The sequence below is a fragment of the Epinephelus moara genome, chromosome 19 (assembly GCF_006386435.1).
Source record: "Epinephelus moara isolate mb chromosome 19, YSFRI_EMoa_1.0, whole genome shotgun sequence".
Classification (NCBI taxonomy): domain Eukaryota; kingdom Metazoa; phylum Chordata; class Actinopteri; order Perciformes; family Serranidae; genus Epinephelus; species Epinephelus moara.
This window is the reverse complement of record NC_065524.1, coordinates 33,616,506-33,634,578: the sequence shown is the minus strand read 5'-3', so window position 1 is coordinate 33,634,578 and position 18,073 is coordinate 33,616,506. Positions and strand designations below refer to the sequence as shown.

The 18,073-nt window shown below is 41.6% G+C and overlaps 1 protein-coding gene across 1 annotated transcript; it reads right to left on the bottom strand.

Annotated features, from left to right (window-relative positions):
* Window positions 1-11,064, bottom strand: si:dkey-174i8.1 (arylsulfatase I). The gene is made up of 4 exons (XM_050070902.1): window positions 11,006-11,064; window positions 2,472-2,720; window positions 1,344-1,676; window positions 1-1,078 (listed from the first exon to the last, which is right to left on the bottom strand). The coding sequence occupies exons 1-4, from the start codon at window positions 11,062-11,064 to the stop codon at window positions 1-3; spliced, it is 1,719 nt and encodes a 572-aa protein (XP_049926859.1).
* Between the last annotated feature and the right edge of the window lie 7,009 nt (window positions 11,065-18,073).

Below are 18,073 nucleotides of genomic sequence, written 5' to 3'. Positions count from 1 at the left end.
TCAGAAGAACAGGGTGTTCCTCTGCAGGCGTGACCCCACCTTCTTAAAGAGGGCTTTTAATTTGCAGACTTTGCAATGCTTAATCTTCATTATCCTTTCTTTCCTGCCATCGTCTTCTCCATTATGCCCCTCCAGGCCCAACCAGGGACTCCACACCCCTCCATGGAGCTCAGGGTCAGCCATAGGATCATCTGGTGGATTTCTGGGCATCACAGCTGTCTGGTTGTACTCTGCCAGCCTGTTCAGCAGATGCTTCACTATCCCTGGACGAGCTTCCGCCAGGTCCGATCTCTCATAGGGATCAGAGGAAACATTAAACAGCCAAACTGATTTCCCAACTTGATTGCGCCGCTTCTCAAGTTTCTGCCACCGCTCTGGACCACCGGGTAGAGCCTGTGGTGGTATCCAGTCCCCGTCACCCACATTTCCTGTCAATAGCTTCCAGTCCCCAGCCCTTATTGCTGCCCTTACGGCTGTGTCCCAGATCCCAAAGCCATTGAGTACCAGCGCCTTGTCATATGGCTCCCCAGGCTTCCTGGAGACTGGGTCAATGTTGAAAAGGATTTCAGTGCGAGGACAGGGTAGGCCCTCGCTGATGGTCCCCCACACATCGTGACCGTCTAGGCCCCGGTGGGACTGCAGGGCCCCGGCCAGCCCCAGTAATGTGGGATACCAGTCAGAAACATGGATCAGTGCTCTGCTGACTAGACCCTTCTTCTTCAGGAGGGGACTATGGACAAAGCCCACAGCCCGGATGCCCCCTTCCCAGTAGGTCCCTTTGCCACCTCTTAGTGGCCAGTTGCTTCCTCCAGAGAGTGGCTGCCCACCGTTATCAGATGAATAGATCAGCACTGAATTTTGATAAAGCCCACTAGTCTTTAGTTGCTCAACCACTTGTCCAACCCCATCGTCCAGGCAGCTCAGCATGGCTGAGTAGTGGCGCCTGAGACGATTGCCCTGGGAATCATAGGGGTGCAGAAAATGGTCCGGTACCTGCAAGGGTGTATGGGCGGCCTGAAGGGACAAATAGAGGAAGAATGGTTTTTGGGGGTTGTGGCTCCGAAGGATCTGCTTCACTCTGGTTGAACAAAGGGAACATTGGACAGCTTATATGGTCGTCTCTCTCTGTGTATGAATCTGTTTAAAGATTCAGTGTGTAATTCTGGAGAAAGACATTTGATTGTCTCATTCCCAGGTCGTCAAACGCTCACAATTTGGGTTAGCGGTTCGGTCCGACCACCAACCCAAGGTCGTCGATTGACGACCTAGGCATGTGACTCATCAATCTACTATCTTTCTCTAGAATTGCAAACTGAACCTTCAGTGAACACCTTAATGCTCACCTCTCTATGTAGAGCAGAGTGGAGTAGTTGCCGCTCATCTCCCACGCAGGCCTGTCTCCATCATGCAGGTCAAATCCACAAGCCTCAGCCCCGTCACAGCTCCGATAGGAGAAGTGGTCTCCACTGCCAGTCAGTGTACCCAGGAAACTCTGAAAGCCGCGTCCTGTGGGCAGACAACTCGGCCTGCAGAAGCCCAGGTGCCACTTCCCGACCATGTGTGTGGCGTAACCAGCTTCAACCAGACGCTCTGGTAGGGTGGGGATGTCCGGGGGCAGGCAGAGGGGTTGACGTGATCGGATGATGGAATGCTGGAGTCCAGTGTGAATTTGGTAGCTAGAAAGAAAGAGTCTCGATAAGCTGTAGTGTATATTATGAAACAATAATGAGAAATTTCACAGATGGTTTAAGAAATATTGCACCCTTGGATACTCTCACACTGTTACACAACATAAAGCTGAGATGTTCAGTGATTTAATCATTTTGTAATAAGCTGTTATTTTACTTTTTGTTGTATCCACTTTGAACCTGCCAAATTCCTGCCAGAAAACTCTTTAATCTGCACTGAACATATGTCAGTGTGAGGTCATCCAAAGAGATAATAGAAATCCAGGATCAAACAACAGAACAGACCCAGAAATACGAGGTGCTTTGCCAATAGCTGTTTTATTAAGGATAGTAAAGATTAGATTAATTGTAGCTTATAAATTTTGATATTGCTGTGATGTGAGGCAGCGGTCTGTGGTGTCCCTCTCTAGCTATGAAACAGATCATTTCTGCTTTTGTGGCCAATATGATCAAACCAATGTCTGGAAACACTATTGTACTCCAGTAAAACGGGAATTAGCTCTTTGTTTCTTTTATATCAATCCATAACTCAGAATACGGGTTTATTTTGTTCTAGCGATTAGATAAGATAAATAATTTAGTGCTTCATCTTGGCTCTATTGGTGGTACTTTTATTTTATGGCCTTTCTTGTACTGAAAGCCGCCCCATCACTGAATTCACCATTAGAGATGCTCCCAAAGACAAAACGCCTATAAAGCCTATGCATAATTATATAATAAGAGAGCAGATGCAGTAATGGGATAATTTCTGCATAATGATGCAATGATGAGGAAATCACTCACCGCCCTGTCATGAGTTGACTGCGAGAGGGTGAGCAGATAGGCTGGACGTAGTAATTCTCAAGTTTGACCCCCTCTGCTGCCAGCTGGTCCAGCACCGGAGTGTGGATGTCGGAGCCGTGGTAGCCAATGTCTCCGTAACCCTGGTCATCCACCATGATAAAGATAAGGTGTGGAGGCCTGGGCCTTTTCACCTCCTCCGTGCCGACACTGTCATCCACAGACTCGTGTTCACCCAGGCAGCCGAGGCCACTGAGCAAGGTCACCCCAATCACCAGGAAAAACACAGAGCAGATTCCTCCCCTCATCTCCAGCTATCTGCTAACGTCTGATTTTGTCTGTATTTTCTTTTCTGCTTAGTCTGCAGTCAATAAATCTCAAGCCGGATCGCTTCTGCAGAAAAATGAACAGATCTGTGTGTCCGAGGAGCCGGTCCAAAGGTCTTATCTGCCCATTAAGTATGAGTTGTCGTCTTTTTCTGGGGCTTATTCTTGGTTTTGTGAGATAGGGTTGAGATGGTGCCAGCTGCCGTAGTGGGTGGAGAAAAACTGCTGTCTCTATGATGGGCAAGAAGTTGGTAGAGGTTTGTGTATGTGTGTGTGTGTGTGAGAAAGAGAGACTTCCTTCTTTACAGTAACTTGCTACATTCCTCTATTTTCAGGGGCGTCAGATGATGGCTGGGAAGACTTGGGCAACTAAAATACACACAAGCTTTCACACACATACACACACACCAGACAGGTACTGTATATACACTATACGGGCTGTATAGCCAGACATTATTTACTTGGATAAGAACCTGACTGATTCTCCTGTAACTCACAGCATGACACCTAAGGATGAGAAAAAGTACTTGTAGAAAGTCGTGATCAGCTCAAAGTAGTCAACCTTTGTTGCTAAAGGTACAAAACACAAACTCTGATGAGCAAAATTACAAATAATGGATCACAGTCGCTTATGGCACCTCGAATTGCACATCATTTACAACTGCTATCTACCCAATCATGGTCTGATTCAAAAATGATACTGTGCTAATATCATTACAGGGCAAACACGCCATTTGTGCAGGTTTAGTGGCTGCAAAAAATAATAAATAGGCCTACTGATAAAACAGTGGTCTTAAAGGAAAAGTTCAACATTTAATTCAGTATGTTCATTCACTTTCTCGCCGAGAGTGAGACAATGAGGTTGATACTAATCTCATAAAATATAAAGCTACAGTCAGCAGCCAGTTAGCTTAGCTTAGCATAAAGACTGGAAACAGAGGCGAACAGCTGTCATGCCTAAAAACACCTCTAAAGTTCACTAACCAACATTTTTATCCCATTTTTTTTAATCTGTACAAACCCCTCATAAACCACAACTCATTTTTACATTTCAGTTTTTATATGAAGATTGTTGAAATACGTTTTTGAGGCCTTCACATACCAGCAGCAAAACTGGGAGTGAAACAAAAGTTGATCTGACATTGGACAGGTCAAACACAGATAGATCTAATAAAATTATTAATGTCTGCATTGCATTGCATAATTAGGGCATCAGTTTCATTGTTGATGTAAGGTGCTTTTTCCTCAATTACAAATCAAAATGTCTGCTGTGAAACAAAGTCCACAAATCAGATTCATTTGGAAATGATAAAGAAACAAGCATGTTTCAATTTGAGCAAGTCGGAGTGGCAGGATTCATTCAGAAAGCAAAATGTACAAAATGTAAGTAGAGAGAACTGTCTTGCTCTCCATTTCCCCGTCAGTATAGCAGAAGAGCTTTGTGTCTTTTGTGTGTAAAAGTTCAGCGTGACCCCTTTCGCTGTGTTCAAAGTGGGGAATTACAGGAAACGTTTGGGAGCCACTTATCTGGGTAATCCACAGACCTCGCTGCACATGTTTTTGTAGGGACTACTTCTTCTTCTTTGATATAAAATAATATTCCATTGACTTCTATTGTATTTTGATTGCAAATGAAATCTCTAAAACATGGACTAATAAAAAAGCTGGAAACCACAAGAGGTACTGTGAAATTTTGTTTTTCTGTACTTTGAAACTGTCCATTTAAAGCTGATCCTTCATACAGCAATATGTATTACTACCATTACAGCTTCTACCACAATAACTGTCACTAACACTGTCATAACTCCTATTTCTTCTCTGACTGCCACTCCTATTAAAGTGCTTTTACGACTGCTACCGCTAATATATCAACTGTGATTTCCTGTACTCCATATTCCCAACTATACTGTAAATCCCTAATGAAAATCAAATAACCCCTGTCATCTGTCTTTCGTTGCTTGATACGGCTCAATTAATAGAGTCACCTGATGACAATTACTGCCCGTGCCGGGGCAGTAAAACCAATCAGACTACGGAGGAACATCCGGTGTTGTGATGAGAATGTTTATCGACCAAAGGGCTCTGCCATCTCCTTCCCATAATGCTGAGAGGAAATCAATGCCTCAGATACGAGTCCATTTCCTACGCTGTAGAAGCAAACTCGTGTTGCCTCACCCTGTGGGAAATTTCACAGGCTTTTTGCCCACAGTGAGAGTGAGGCACATGCTGAAGAGAGTACGATCTATATGGCAGGGGAGGGAAAGATGACGAGGAGGTAAGAATAAGGCTAACAAAGTGGGTGGGGGTGATACATTGAGGTGGATTAGATGAAAGAAATGGTGGGAAATGAGAAGATATGAAAACGAATATATAACATAAAAAAAGAGAAATTAAGCAGTAAGTAAAAATGACAAGAAGGGCGCTGGAAATGAGAGAAAAAAGAGGGATAACAGTGAGACGGAGAGCAATAATGTGCACCCACAAAAAAAGAAAGATTCCCTGTCTAAGATGAGAGAGTACAGCATAAACAAAGTGGCATAAAAGGAGCAGTCACTTTGTCTTGCTGTGTATGTACGTCTGGGTCTCTGGGTGTAGCCATCAGTTTGCCTCAGGGAAATGTAGGGTGACATGAACTCCGTTTTACCGCTAAGAGGGGGGAGGAGAGGGAGGGTACGGGAGGGGGGGCTGTAAAAATGGAAAGTGACAAATGTCTTCTTGAGGAGGAGAGAGAGCGAGGGATTGTGTTCTTTCCTCAACTGTCTGTAAATTTCAGAGGGGTCATTTTATGTACTGTGTCGTCTACAGAGGTGCAATATCGAAAGCTTACAATGATAAAAGCTTCATTTTAGAAGAAAAAAAGAGGTAAAACATGGAATAAACATTTAAAAAGTAATGTAAAAGGGCTTCATTTTTAAGTAGGACTTTTTCAGGGCATGCTGTACGCTGTATTACCAACAAACACACTTTCTGCAGTGCAACAAAGGGGTAATAGGTCAGGTAATAGGCCAAGTGTCAGTGTAGGCCAAAGGATGCAACCTATAGCCCAGTGTGTATTTGTACAGTGTGTTTGTGTGTGAACATGTGTGTTGGTGTGTTTTGGAAAAGGCAGTGGTGCAGAGTAGAAGAGAGTAGCAGTGGGTGTGATTTATTCATGACGACGAATAAGTGACTCACTCGATCTGGAGCCACTATGTTGAGCTGGAGCTAAAGTGGGGGAGTGTGTGTGTGTGTGTGTGTGTGTGTGTGTGTGTGTGTGTGTGTGTGTGTGTGTGTGTGTGTGTGTGTGAAACTGCATCTGAAAATGACTTTCATTTTCAAGCCTATCATCCAACATGAAAAATAAAGAGCCCTATTTTTATATTAAAAAGTCCCTGTCTGAGATTTGTTTTGGCATTTAAAATAGTTCACCCTATGCACAGATGTTTTCATGGTACAGTAGACTGGTGTCAGCACTGGTTAATGGAAAATGGTGTCATTGATACTTATGGATTCCTGCCTTACTCAAAACACAGGACTGGCTTTTTATAACCTTTGTAAATTATGCAATTAAAGATGCAACTCTGTATGTTGACAGCACTAAAACACAATTACAGGTAATATTTTTATAAAAAGTTAAAGTCCAGTTTTGCTTGCACATGGCCGTTTAACATGGTGAAAGGGGTGAAGTGACCATGCCACAGCACTTTGGACGAATACTTAAGTGCCATAGTAGTCTAACATGCAGTAGCCTAAAATAATAATAGATATCATGGAAGTGGTACTGCTGTACTAGCATGTAAGGTAAGGTAAGGTAAGGTAAGGTAAGGTAAAACTTTAATGTTCTTAAGGGGCAATATGAGATACAAACATGTCCAGCAAATAAGAACTAGAATTTCTGGCTCGCTATTGTATGCCTTAACAAATCAGTCAAGTTGCAGGTACAGTTTACATCCATGTCTGTGAAGCTGACCTTTGAGCTTTTGGATAAAAAATGTCACCGCTTCAACATTTTATCCTTTCAGACATTAGTGTGAAATATTGTCATAATTAGCGTATGGTCGAAAACATGTATGTGAGGTCACAGTGACCTTGACCTTTGACCACCAAATTCTCATAGGTTGAATCTTGTGTCCAAGTGGACGTTTGTACTAAATTTAAGGAAATTCCTCGAATCCCTCTTGAGATATTGCGTTCAAAAGAGTTAGACAGACGCAAGGTCACAGTGTCTGTTGACCACCAAATTCTAATCAATTCATCTTTGAGTCCAAGTGGACGTTTGTGCCAAATTTGCAGAAATTCCCATAAGGTGTTCTTGAGATATCATGTCCAAGAGAATGACACAGATGCAAGGTCACAGTGTCCATTGACCACCAAATTCCAGTCAGTTTTTTGTGGAGTCCAAGTGGATGTTTGTGCCAAATCAGAAGAAATTTCCTAAAAGTGTTCTTAAGATATCATGTCCAAGAGAATGAGACTGATGCAAGGTCAGATTGATCTTGACCTTTGAACAGCAAAATCTAATCAGTTCATTCTTGGTTCCAGATGGACGTTTGCGCCAAATATTAAAAACATTCCCTCAAGACACAAGACAAGACAGACAACCTGAAAGCATAATGCCTATGGCCATTGCGATTGCCAGCGCAGAGGCATAAAAAAGTGATGCTTGTTGTGACGTTACTGGAAGCCTCAGTAGAATCTGTACGTTGAATTTAAACATTATTTTTGCTACAGACAAACGTTTTACGTCGGGAAGATTGCAGGAAATTGTAAAAAAATGCACCTCAATGTGTAAAGAAAATAACAATGTGATGTTCTACCAAAGGCGGACATAAAACTCGCAGTCTTCAGGATAAAGCATCACCAAGGTCTGAAGGCTTTTCTCCTCAAATTTGAGGTGAATCTTGTCAACTTGCAAGGAGTAATCAAAATACAAAACATGTCATTTCCTGTTGCCAATAGGTGGCGCTGTAGCTGTTACCAAGTATTGACATATAAATGTCTTCAGGCTGGGACTCTTTGTTAAACATGTACAGTTTGCTGCAGATTTGACCATGTACAGCCAAGTTGCACACCACTTTCTGTTTCATGGCAGCGCATGGAAAGTTAATACCTCACCAAAGCCACACGGTTCAACAAAATGAAAGACAAGAACTGACTCTGAGAGTGATGTGGTGCTCTGAGGTCGACTGGCAGATATTAAAGACTGGAGTCTTGCAGCTCAGGTTTGACACCTTTGTGAACTTTATAGGAATGTGGCCAGTCCAGAGAGCATCAACATCAGGTTTGACTTGTTGACACTGCTCTTTCATAACAGCTGAAATTATGCCCACGATTATATAAATATCTGCCACAGAGTACCTTTTAGCTAGTGACTAGCTGTACGCACATATAGCAACAAATGGAACAACAATTTGTTAAATGCAACAAATTAAGAATACAGCTTCATACATATTTATACTTAATTTAAGATAATTTGACTTGACAGTTTCCATTACGGCGTGATACCCTGAAACTATATACCGCAGGCACACATACACCACACACACACAGACGGTGTAATCTAAGGCGAGGTGGTCCAAAGTAACGTCTGTCTCTCTGTACAGGCAGACGCGGGCTCTGAGACATCACACAAGCATCGTCACTCCCACCGGCCCTGAAGGTGACACTGACAGAGACCCTGGCTCTGCTGCTCCTGAAATACTCGAGGATCATCTTCCAGCCTGCAGAAACTCAATCCACTCCCTATTCTCTTCACCTCACTCAGTGATGGATTGACAAGATGAAGCTGAGGGGGTGGGGGACCACTCGCTCTCATCACATCAAACAAACCTCCCACACAGAGGATGCTGGTGGCCTTATGTCAAATTCACAAACTTTGGCTAAACTTTTTCTTCCTCCTCCTCCTCCTCTTTACAGTACCTCCTTGGCCGAGTTGTTCCACCCTATCAGACATTTCCCCCGAGGAGAGTGAGTGCTGGCTTTGACTCATCAAAAATGAAAGGGATTACACAAGCTCAGTGTGTGTACAGTATGTGTGTGCACTGTGGTGGTACAGTCAGTGGAGAGTGCCACCGTGAGGATACAAGGAATAATGCATGCAGAGTGATGGCAGAGACGATGGAGGGGGAATAATAAAGGGCCCTGCTTTCTCAAAAACATGTCAGGGAGGCCTCTGATTCTACCGTCACCCAGAGAAGGCTCAATTGTAAAGGACAATACACCAAATTAGCTTAACTTAAAAAGGCTTACTAAAAATGATCTTTTTAGTATGATACCCAGCTGGGTAAAGGACAAAAAGGACAAAGCACATGAGGGAGAAAGAGTGCGAGTCTATGCTAATTATTCCAAGCTCCCTGAAATGTAAAGCTATAATATGCAGGAACTGTCGGCTACTATTTGTCAACAGTATCGCTGGTGACAGTCAAAGTAAAGGCCAACCGTAGATTCATTCTTGTTTTGGAACAAGCTTTGTCCGCTTGGCGTTTCGCCTGGCTATTTTTGTGGGGGGGTTTTGCTGCTCTGCTCCTCTTGGATGTGTGCTGCTTACAGTCTGGCACCTGGTCACTACAATTTTTAATAAGTACCTGTGAACTGTGTCCAGGGAACGTCCTGAACACAGCAACATAAGAAGAAAATAAGAGAATACAGGAAGAGGGCAGCGTCTCTGCAGATTAATACACCGCCACACACTTCTAGTGGGTCATAGGTGATGAGTGAGAGGGATTAGTTTTGCACTTTTATACTATCCTTTTTTTTTTTTTTTTTTCAAGGAAAAGCCAACACAGTATAAATTAATGAGGCAGCATTTCAACCATCAAGCAAACAAGTCAGGCAAACAATCGTTTGAAGAATGAGCAGACTGTAAAACCCATAAACACACTACATTGTTTGTGTCATGTGATCTGCAGGTGGAGCTGGGATTTTTTTTTTTTTTTTTATTGTCCTTGTACAAACATACTACAACATTCAGGTGCACTCAAGAACTGGGCTCATATATAAAAATTAGTAATAAATAGTAATAAAAATAAATAAATAAATGCCTCCATTCCACTCACACACCCACTCTACACAATTGTATATACACGTCATACACTCATTGCCAATGTATGCAGTTAAAATGGGATTTTAAAAAAGTGTTCATACATATTATTGCACATAAAATAAGTTACTGCACTTAAGAAAAATAACTGTAATATGTTTTAGTGGGTATATTCATGTGCAGCTAGCTTCTCTCTAAATTTTTGCCTGGAGAAAATGTTAAAAATGATGATGATATTTTTTGCTAGCAGGATGGGTCTATGCATATTGAGAGACTTCGGTAGGCAGCTCCACATATTGTACAAATATTCACATGAATCCTACCTACTTGACTTTTCCTCGAGCACCACCAGCCAGTTGACATTTTTGGCTTTAGCAACATGTCTTTAGAACCACTGGATTGACATGAAATCTAGTACAGATATTCATGTTCCCCGCAGGATGAATTGTAATAACTGGTGGTTCCTTCACTTGCCATCTACTGTAGCACCACTATCAATCTCAGTCTGTCTAGTACTGGTGTTTATGGCTACATACCTGCAACACTAATAACATTTCCATCAGCAAAAACGGCACTTTGAAATAAATACTGGCATGCTAATGTGCTAAACGAAGATGTTAACATGCTGACCTTTAGCTCAAAGCACCACTGCATTTAAAGAAGTACAGAGTTTAACCTGTTTAACCTTTATTTACCATGTGTCACTGACAGTGTTTCCGAGGAATAAACTGGTCACACTAGTGACACACACTGCCCAGTACACTCAGAGTCTGATCTGATGGCCACTGGGCCGTTCCAGCAGGGCAGGAAACAGGATGCCCAAAATAACACAATGTATTCCAGAAAGCACTCTGAGAAAACGCATGCTCCTAAGTTTGTATTTATTTACTGAACTTCAAATACCAAAAAAGGGCATTTGTTACCATGAGTATCGGCGTAATGGCTCTACTGTGAAACTAAATATGAGTTTAGTGGATTGGATAAGAAGTGTAAAGGTCACTGAGACATTAATATATAAATACTGATGCAATGGTAAGTTTCTGGATTACACAACCTGAAATCCAGCCGTCCAATAAAACAGAAAAAGAAACAAAACACACACGCACTAAAAGCAATTATAGCTTGTTGTATAACATATTTTTTTACACTACTGTTTGTGTGAGTTTGGGAGAATGTGTGGCTGTGTGACTCACTGGTGACAGCACACGGAGGTTACGAGAGGCCACCTGGCGCAATGCCGCCTCTGTGTCATGAAGCAGATGACACAGGACTCATCTCTCCCAGGACAGTGGGAGTCCTGGGAGAGATGCAGCACAGTCTGTCACAAACTGGGGTCAAGAGTTCAGTGAATGAGGGGGGAAACGGGTGGAGGCACAAAACAAGTTAGTCAGTGTGAAGGAATATTTGAGTGGCTGCAATTGGAGCAGCAAGTTTTTGCAAACAAATGTGTCACGCAGTAGAGAAAAGGACATCCTGGTGATGGCGTGACAGTGTGAGGAAGAATTAAAACTAGAGGAATCAATTGCCGCACAAATTTTTTTTAACTTCGACTCAAATTATTTAAACATTTTTGGCAAGTGGAAGAGTGAGCAATGCGGAGAACTGAGCAAAGCTATGACAAGAGGTCTGAAATAAGCTCCACATGTACACATTTACTTTTACACACAGTGTGGCATCTTAAAAATTGAAATAGGTATACAGTTATATCCGAAAGCATTGAGAGGAAGTGACCTGGATGTTACCAATCAACTGCATCATGAGGCAATATTCATACACAAGGCTGGAATCTGAACAAATGTCGCCTTAAATAATATAATTAATTCCCAGGAGAAGTCTTAAGGGTTTTAGAAAAAGCTAGAGTTTAAAATAGTGTTGAAAATGTCAGAATTATACCTCATTCAGGAGGGAAACCAACCTTTGTAACTTGACATTTTAGAAAAGCCAAGACTCTCTGGGGTCATATAAAATGTGTTCCCCAAAAGGGTACAGTATGATGTCGAGTACAATATGTTCTCTAAGACTTAACTGTGGAATTTCACTTCCTCTACAAATACATTTTTAATATGCACAGGTTTTATTGCATGCGGCTGCCTGCTCTAAAATCAAACTAGGAGGTTTAAAGTGTTTTAAATTTTTAATTTTAGCATTTACTCTTATAAAACACACAGCATCCTGTTTGATTACTGCCTCTCTGATGAGCACAGAGTCTAAATACTCCTACATTAGCTAAACTAGTGTCAAATAAATTACACAAATGTTTGGAATAGTCACCATGCTTACTTTCTGCATCTACGTTCATTAAACATATGCACCGTTCAATTTGTGCACTTTTCCAAAGGCTCTGCTTACATCATGTTTATTAGTATGGCAGTCTCATTTTCACCTCACCGAGCCGAGGGGCAGGGCTGGCAGAGGCTGGTTGGCAGTGTCTGCCATGCTGGCGCAGATGCCTCAGTTAAAGGGCACTGGGCCTGTGCCTGCTGCTACTCAACAAATCTGTCTGTCAAAGTCGTCTTGGGAAGGCAAGTTGGCCAACAGAGAAGTTATTAAATAGAAAAATGAGAGAGGGGGAGAGAACAGAGAGAGCGTCTGAAGCTCTTCACAGCAAAAATAGTTGAAAAGGAGGAGAAAATAAAACAAACCATGAAACAGTGAAAGAGAAAACCTTGAAAGGAAAGATAGGCCGACACAACTAATTAACAGGGGGAACATGAGAGGGATGAAGCTGCCGCCTCACTTAACAGTTCTCCCATGTCCAGAGGAAAAAACACTCAGCAGCCATTTCCTGAGTTAAAGCTACAATCGGGAGTCTTTGCTGCACCCTTATGCATCGCTTTAATTCATTTTGATGCCAATAGAAAGCATATGGAGTGAAAAAACATATGGAGCCACAGGGGAAAGTTAAACATTCAGCCATGCTGCTGCATATGGATTTTGACCTTTATACTTTTCCTGAAAGACAGCCAACTTCTGTTCAGGGCAGAGTGACTTAGCAGACGTCTTCCTTACTTGTTGCTACTGAAGTCGCAGCTCTCTGCAATGCAGTGTCTTTGTTTAGTTTGACAAGGAAACAGTCACTTAAAGCAAACAGCACATTGTGTACGTTTGGCTGCATAAGTCTGTCATCAAACATCACAAAGTTTGCTTTCTATGCACAGATTTCTCACTCCTCTGCTGGCAGTGTTTGTGTAAAGTTATCTGACCGCTCACTAATACCCCTTCACCACCAAAATTAGCGTGTGTAAAAGTGTGAAACCTTTTGCACGCACTTTAAGCCTCTTTTCCACTGCATAAAAAACCTGCTAACACCTGTTAACATCTGGCTTTTTAATGTAATGGAAAAGGTTACAATCAGCATTCACACCCAAGTTGCATGACTCAGCGGTAGTATTTATCGGCTCCGGCTTCGATCGACATTGATGGAGACACAGCACCTGGGTGAATGTGCTAATTTTAGCCCTTCAACCTGTGAGATGCAATGATGCACCACCACCCATCAGTCTCCACCCAAGCAGCACTTGAACATTGATACAAAGTAGTCAGCCGCAAGTTTGAAAGAGAGACTGAATAAGTAAGAGATACCACCATGAAGTTTTCACAGGCCTCCATGCTGCGTTCTACTATTTACTAACTTATTTCCTAGCCTGTCAAAAGTGACACACCAAAAAACCCTGCGCATACAGCAAAGTTCATCTGCTGCAGAGCCGTGTACACAGTTCTGGTCTACTGGCAATGGGAAAGAGTCTCTAGCCTTTTTTTAAGCGAGTTCACCCATGTTTAAAAAACCTGCATACATGTGTTACTTTTTATGGAAAAGGCGTATCTGCCACAAGGTCTTTCAAGGCTCTAGCACCTATACTGGGACAGCATTAGGCTTTTGGTTTTCGGACTCAGAGGGATGTGAGGATTTGAAAATAATGGAAATGTCTCCCTAAAATACAAGAATCCAGAAAGTTTTTAACTGTTCACAATTTGCAACCAAATATTCACCTATCTCAGTGTCGCTATAACACTGGTGTTTCTTCATGTACTATGATCTGTGCATGGCGTGATATTCAGGTGAATTAGGAGACAATGGGCCCCTGGACACAGACAGGCAGAGGGCCCCACTGCCTCTCCTACACAGGCAGAAGACTCACAGACTTTGTGGTGGTTTTGCCTGTTTGTTTGTTTTTTCTCTTTGTGTCACTTTGCAGTTCTTTAGCATGTCTCTGTGATAAATTTCTGTCTTTTCAGTCATTTTGTGTCTTGTTTTGTGTTCTTTGTAGATGTTATTTGTCCTTTTGGGTAATTTTGTTTCCTTTTTGGTTGTTTTGTGCCTGCAGTTCGTTTGCATCTCTTTGTGGTAATGTGTCTTCTTCTTCTTGTTTTGTGTCTCTAAAGGGATTTTGTGTCTCTTTGTGGTTGTTTAGCATATTTTTGTGGTAATTTTGTCTCTTTTAGCCATTTTGCGTCCTGATACTTGTTCTTTGTGGTCGTTATGTGCCTTTTTTAGGTAACTTCATGTCTCTTTGAGGTTGTTTTGTGTCTTTAAAGGGATTTTGTGTCTATCTGCAGTTGTTTAGCATCTCTTTGTGATAATTTTGTATCTTTTTGGTAATTTTGTGTCTTTTTTGGTTGCTTTTTTTCTCTCATTATGGCTGTTTTGTATCTCTGAGGGATTTTGTGTGTCTTTGTGGTAATTTTGTGTCTTTTTTAGTCATTTTCCGTCCTGTTACTTGCTTTTTGTAGTCGTTAGGTGTCTTTTTTAGGTAATTTTGTGTCTCTTTGTGGTTGTTTTGTGTCTTTTTGCAGTTGTTAAGCATGTTTTTGTGGTAATTCTGTGTCTTTTTTGGTCGTTTCATGTCTCTTTGTGGTTGTTTTGTGTCTCTGAGGGATTTTGTGTCTCTTTGCAGTTGTTTAGCATGTCTTTGTGGTATATTTATATCTCTTTTAGTCATATTGTGTATTGCTGTTTTGTGTTCTTTGTAGTCGTTACGTCAATCAATCAATCAATTGTATTTATAAAGCCTAATATCACACATCACAATTTGCCTCACAGGGCTTTACAGCATATGACATTTGGACCCTCACAGCAGATAAGGAAAAACTCCCCAAAAAAACCCTTTAACGGGGAAAAAAATGGTAGAAACCTCAGGAAGAGCAACTGAGGAGGGATCCCTCTTCCAGGACGGACAGACATGCAATAGATGACGTACAGAACAGATCAACATAATAAGTTAACAGTAATCCGTATGACACAATGAGACAGAGAGAGAGAGACATGTTATGTGTCTTTTTTTACGTAATTGTATGTCTTTGTGACCTCTTGTGCCTTTTTGTGTCATTTTGAGGCTTGCTGGTTGCTACATGTTACTTTGTGTGAAATTTTGCAGACGAAGGCCAGGGGGGCCCTGACACTTTGAATCCCTTGACCTGTGCCTGGTAGGTTCGTTCAATAATCCATCTATAGTTAAGGTTCACCCTGAAAACTGCGTTGAGTGCTATGTAAACTTGGTGTGAAGTTAAACACGCAACACAAAACACAAAAGGGTAGTTAAAGATGTGTCAAATCTAACTTAAGCTATTCTCAACAACAGAAGAGACAGAAAAAATACCACTGCAATAGTGGAATTATTGAGAAATAAATAGAGCAGAAAACGCTCCAGGAGGCAAACTACTAGCCTGCCTTTAACCACTGGGGGGAGTGGTTGGCACAACTGAGCTACATGTTTGTTCAGATATCTGTCTAATACTTCACTTTGTAAAAACAGATCTGATATAAACTGGATCAGTTGTATCTGCGTGATTGAGCACCTGCTTTTACTGTGGTGCTCTAATAGATCTGATACGGTCTCTAGGAAGGGAGGCTGACATTTTCTCTGAGTGTCTGACCCAGGACTGATCTTGGTTACTATCCTGAGGTCTGGAGACAGCTGCAGAGCAATGCTGCCAAGGGGAGCAGCTATCATTGGTAACCTCCAGCAGCATTGATAATGGCGGCGTTGCCTTTCTAGCAGGGAGACGATCCAGCTTCTATCAACAGGTTTAAAGGCTGTCAATGCCCCAAAGGAAAATACAACATAGTTAAAGCAAGTTCACGTCTGCTGAGACTCTGTGTGTGGTAGAGATGGAGGTGTTTGTGTTTGTTTGGGAGATTGTTTTTCAATCTATTTTTAAACTTAATTTAAGTTAAGATTAGAGTGAGTTCAGACATGTACGTATAAAAAGAAAGATAATGACCAGGAGGGAATAAGAGAACAGAGAGATGGTGACAATGTGAAGGACAGACCCAAAGTCACACTTGATCAGAGGATTCATAAATCAAATGTTTCAAAAATGTATGATGGTTCATAAGATTTGACTTTTAAGTTAAGATCAAACCTGTCAGTGTCTCCCATGAGCATAGACCTCATTTTATACACTTTAACTAACCAGACTAGATTTTGGAAGTTCCCTTCACCCAATAACTGTATCTACAGTAATTACAAGGATTTCATGTAGAAACCACAAGAAAATATCATTCAGTTCAAGCCAGGCTGCAGGAAAGTTCTTTGACTGTGTTTCACCTGTGCAGTGTGTGATAAAATACTCCCAACTATGATTAACTTAAGTATCAAAATCAACTAATATAAGGAAGAGAAATGCAGGAAGAATTCACAAAATGTTGGGGTTCAATATCTCTAGAAATGTTTTCAGGATCAAAATCTATTTAACCAACAATACAGTCATGCTACTTCTGTGAGATTGTACTGAGACACAGTGGTGTTTTGTGATAAATGCTAACATCACCATGCTAGCACACAGATGTTAAAGAGACAGTTCACCCCAAAATCAAAAACATATTTTTCCTCTTACCTCTAGAGCCGTTTATCAGTTTAAATTGTTATGGCGAGAGTGCCGAGTGTCGAAGATATCAGTTGTAGTGATGTCTATCTTCTCTCAAATATAATGGAACTAGATGTCACTCAGCTTGTGGTGCTCAGAACAACAAAAATACATTTGAAAAACTCAACAGCAACGTCTCTTTCCAGAAATCATGATGACCCACTTAGTCAAGATAATCCACGGACCATGTAGGAACTATTTTCTTCCTACCAAACTACACCTTTCAACTGTATCACCATGCAGAAGGAAGCACGCATCTACTGCTAGCTAACCTAGCACCACTGAGCTAGGTAACGTTACAGCTCAGCCAAGGAGGACGCCATTATTATTTACATCTCACGCTGCCACAAGCATGAGCCTCTTGTCCTTAGTAGATGCACGCTTCTTTCTGCATGGTGATGCGGTTTGTGGGTGTAATTCAGTAGAAGGAAAATAGTCCCTACATAAAATTGCTCACAGCAAGGTCTGGGGATTATGATTGCTGTAAAGAGACATTGTTTTATCATTTATGGACCCCACAAAGAGTAGCTGTTGCCTTGGTAACCATGAAAAGGGATCCAAATAAACAGTAAAACAGTATTATATCCAGGAGAGGGCAGAAATCTCTACTGTCGATATTTCCAACACTGAGCAGCTCACACCAAAAAAATCTACACTGTTAAATAGCACCACAGGGAAGAAGAAAAATATTTTTATCTAAATTCTTGATTTGGGGGTTAACTGTCCCTTTAAACGATGTAATGTTTACCAACTTAACTTATTAGGTTTGTTTCTGTGTGTGTTAAATGTGTTGGTTCAGACTCTCCACAGCTGTCATTACATTGAGGAATCTGACTGGTTGTAAGAATGTGGGGTCAGATTCCTCAGGATCAAGGTAAATGTGTGGTGGAATGAAACCAAATCTGCCTTTAAAGAGAGATTTCATCATGTGTCTGTGAATTTTTTATCAACCATTTCACACACCCAAAAAAAATGTTAATAATGTTTGCTTTTCTTGTGTGTCTACACTCTGTATCGGTTTTTATACAAGCAAGCATGGGTCCCCTCTGTGTTTCAAAGTGTTTGTCATTCAGTCAACACTGTGGAATTAGGACATATGCAGACACGCATGCTGTTTATCCAGAGCATAAGCATTTATCCAGAAGGCTCGATGATGACAGCCTAGAATGTCTCCAGATCCAGAGGAGCTGGCAGGATGCACAGCACTTAAAGGGATAGTTCAGATTTTTTGAAGTGGGGTTGTATGAGGTACTGATCTATGGTCACTGTATTACTTACAGAAGATGACAGTCAGCATGCTCCCAATTTGGAGAAGCAGGCAGGGGTGCAACTACAGAAGCTAAACAATGAGCTCCTGTGGATGGGTGAAGCAGCAAAAAGTATTTTAACCACTT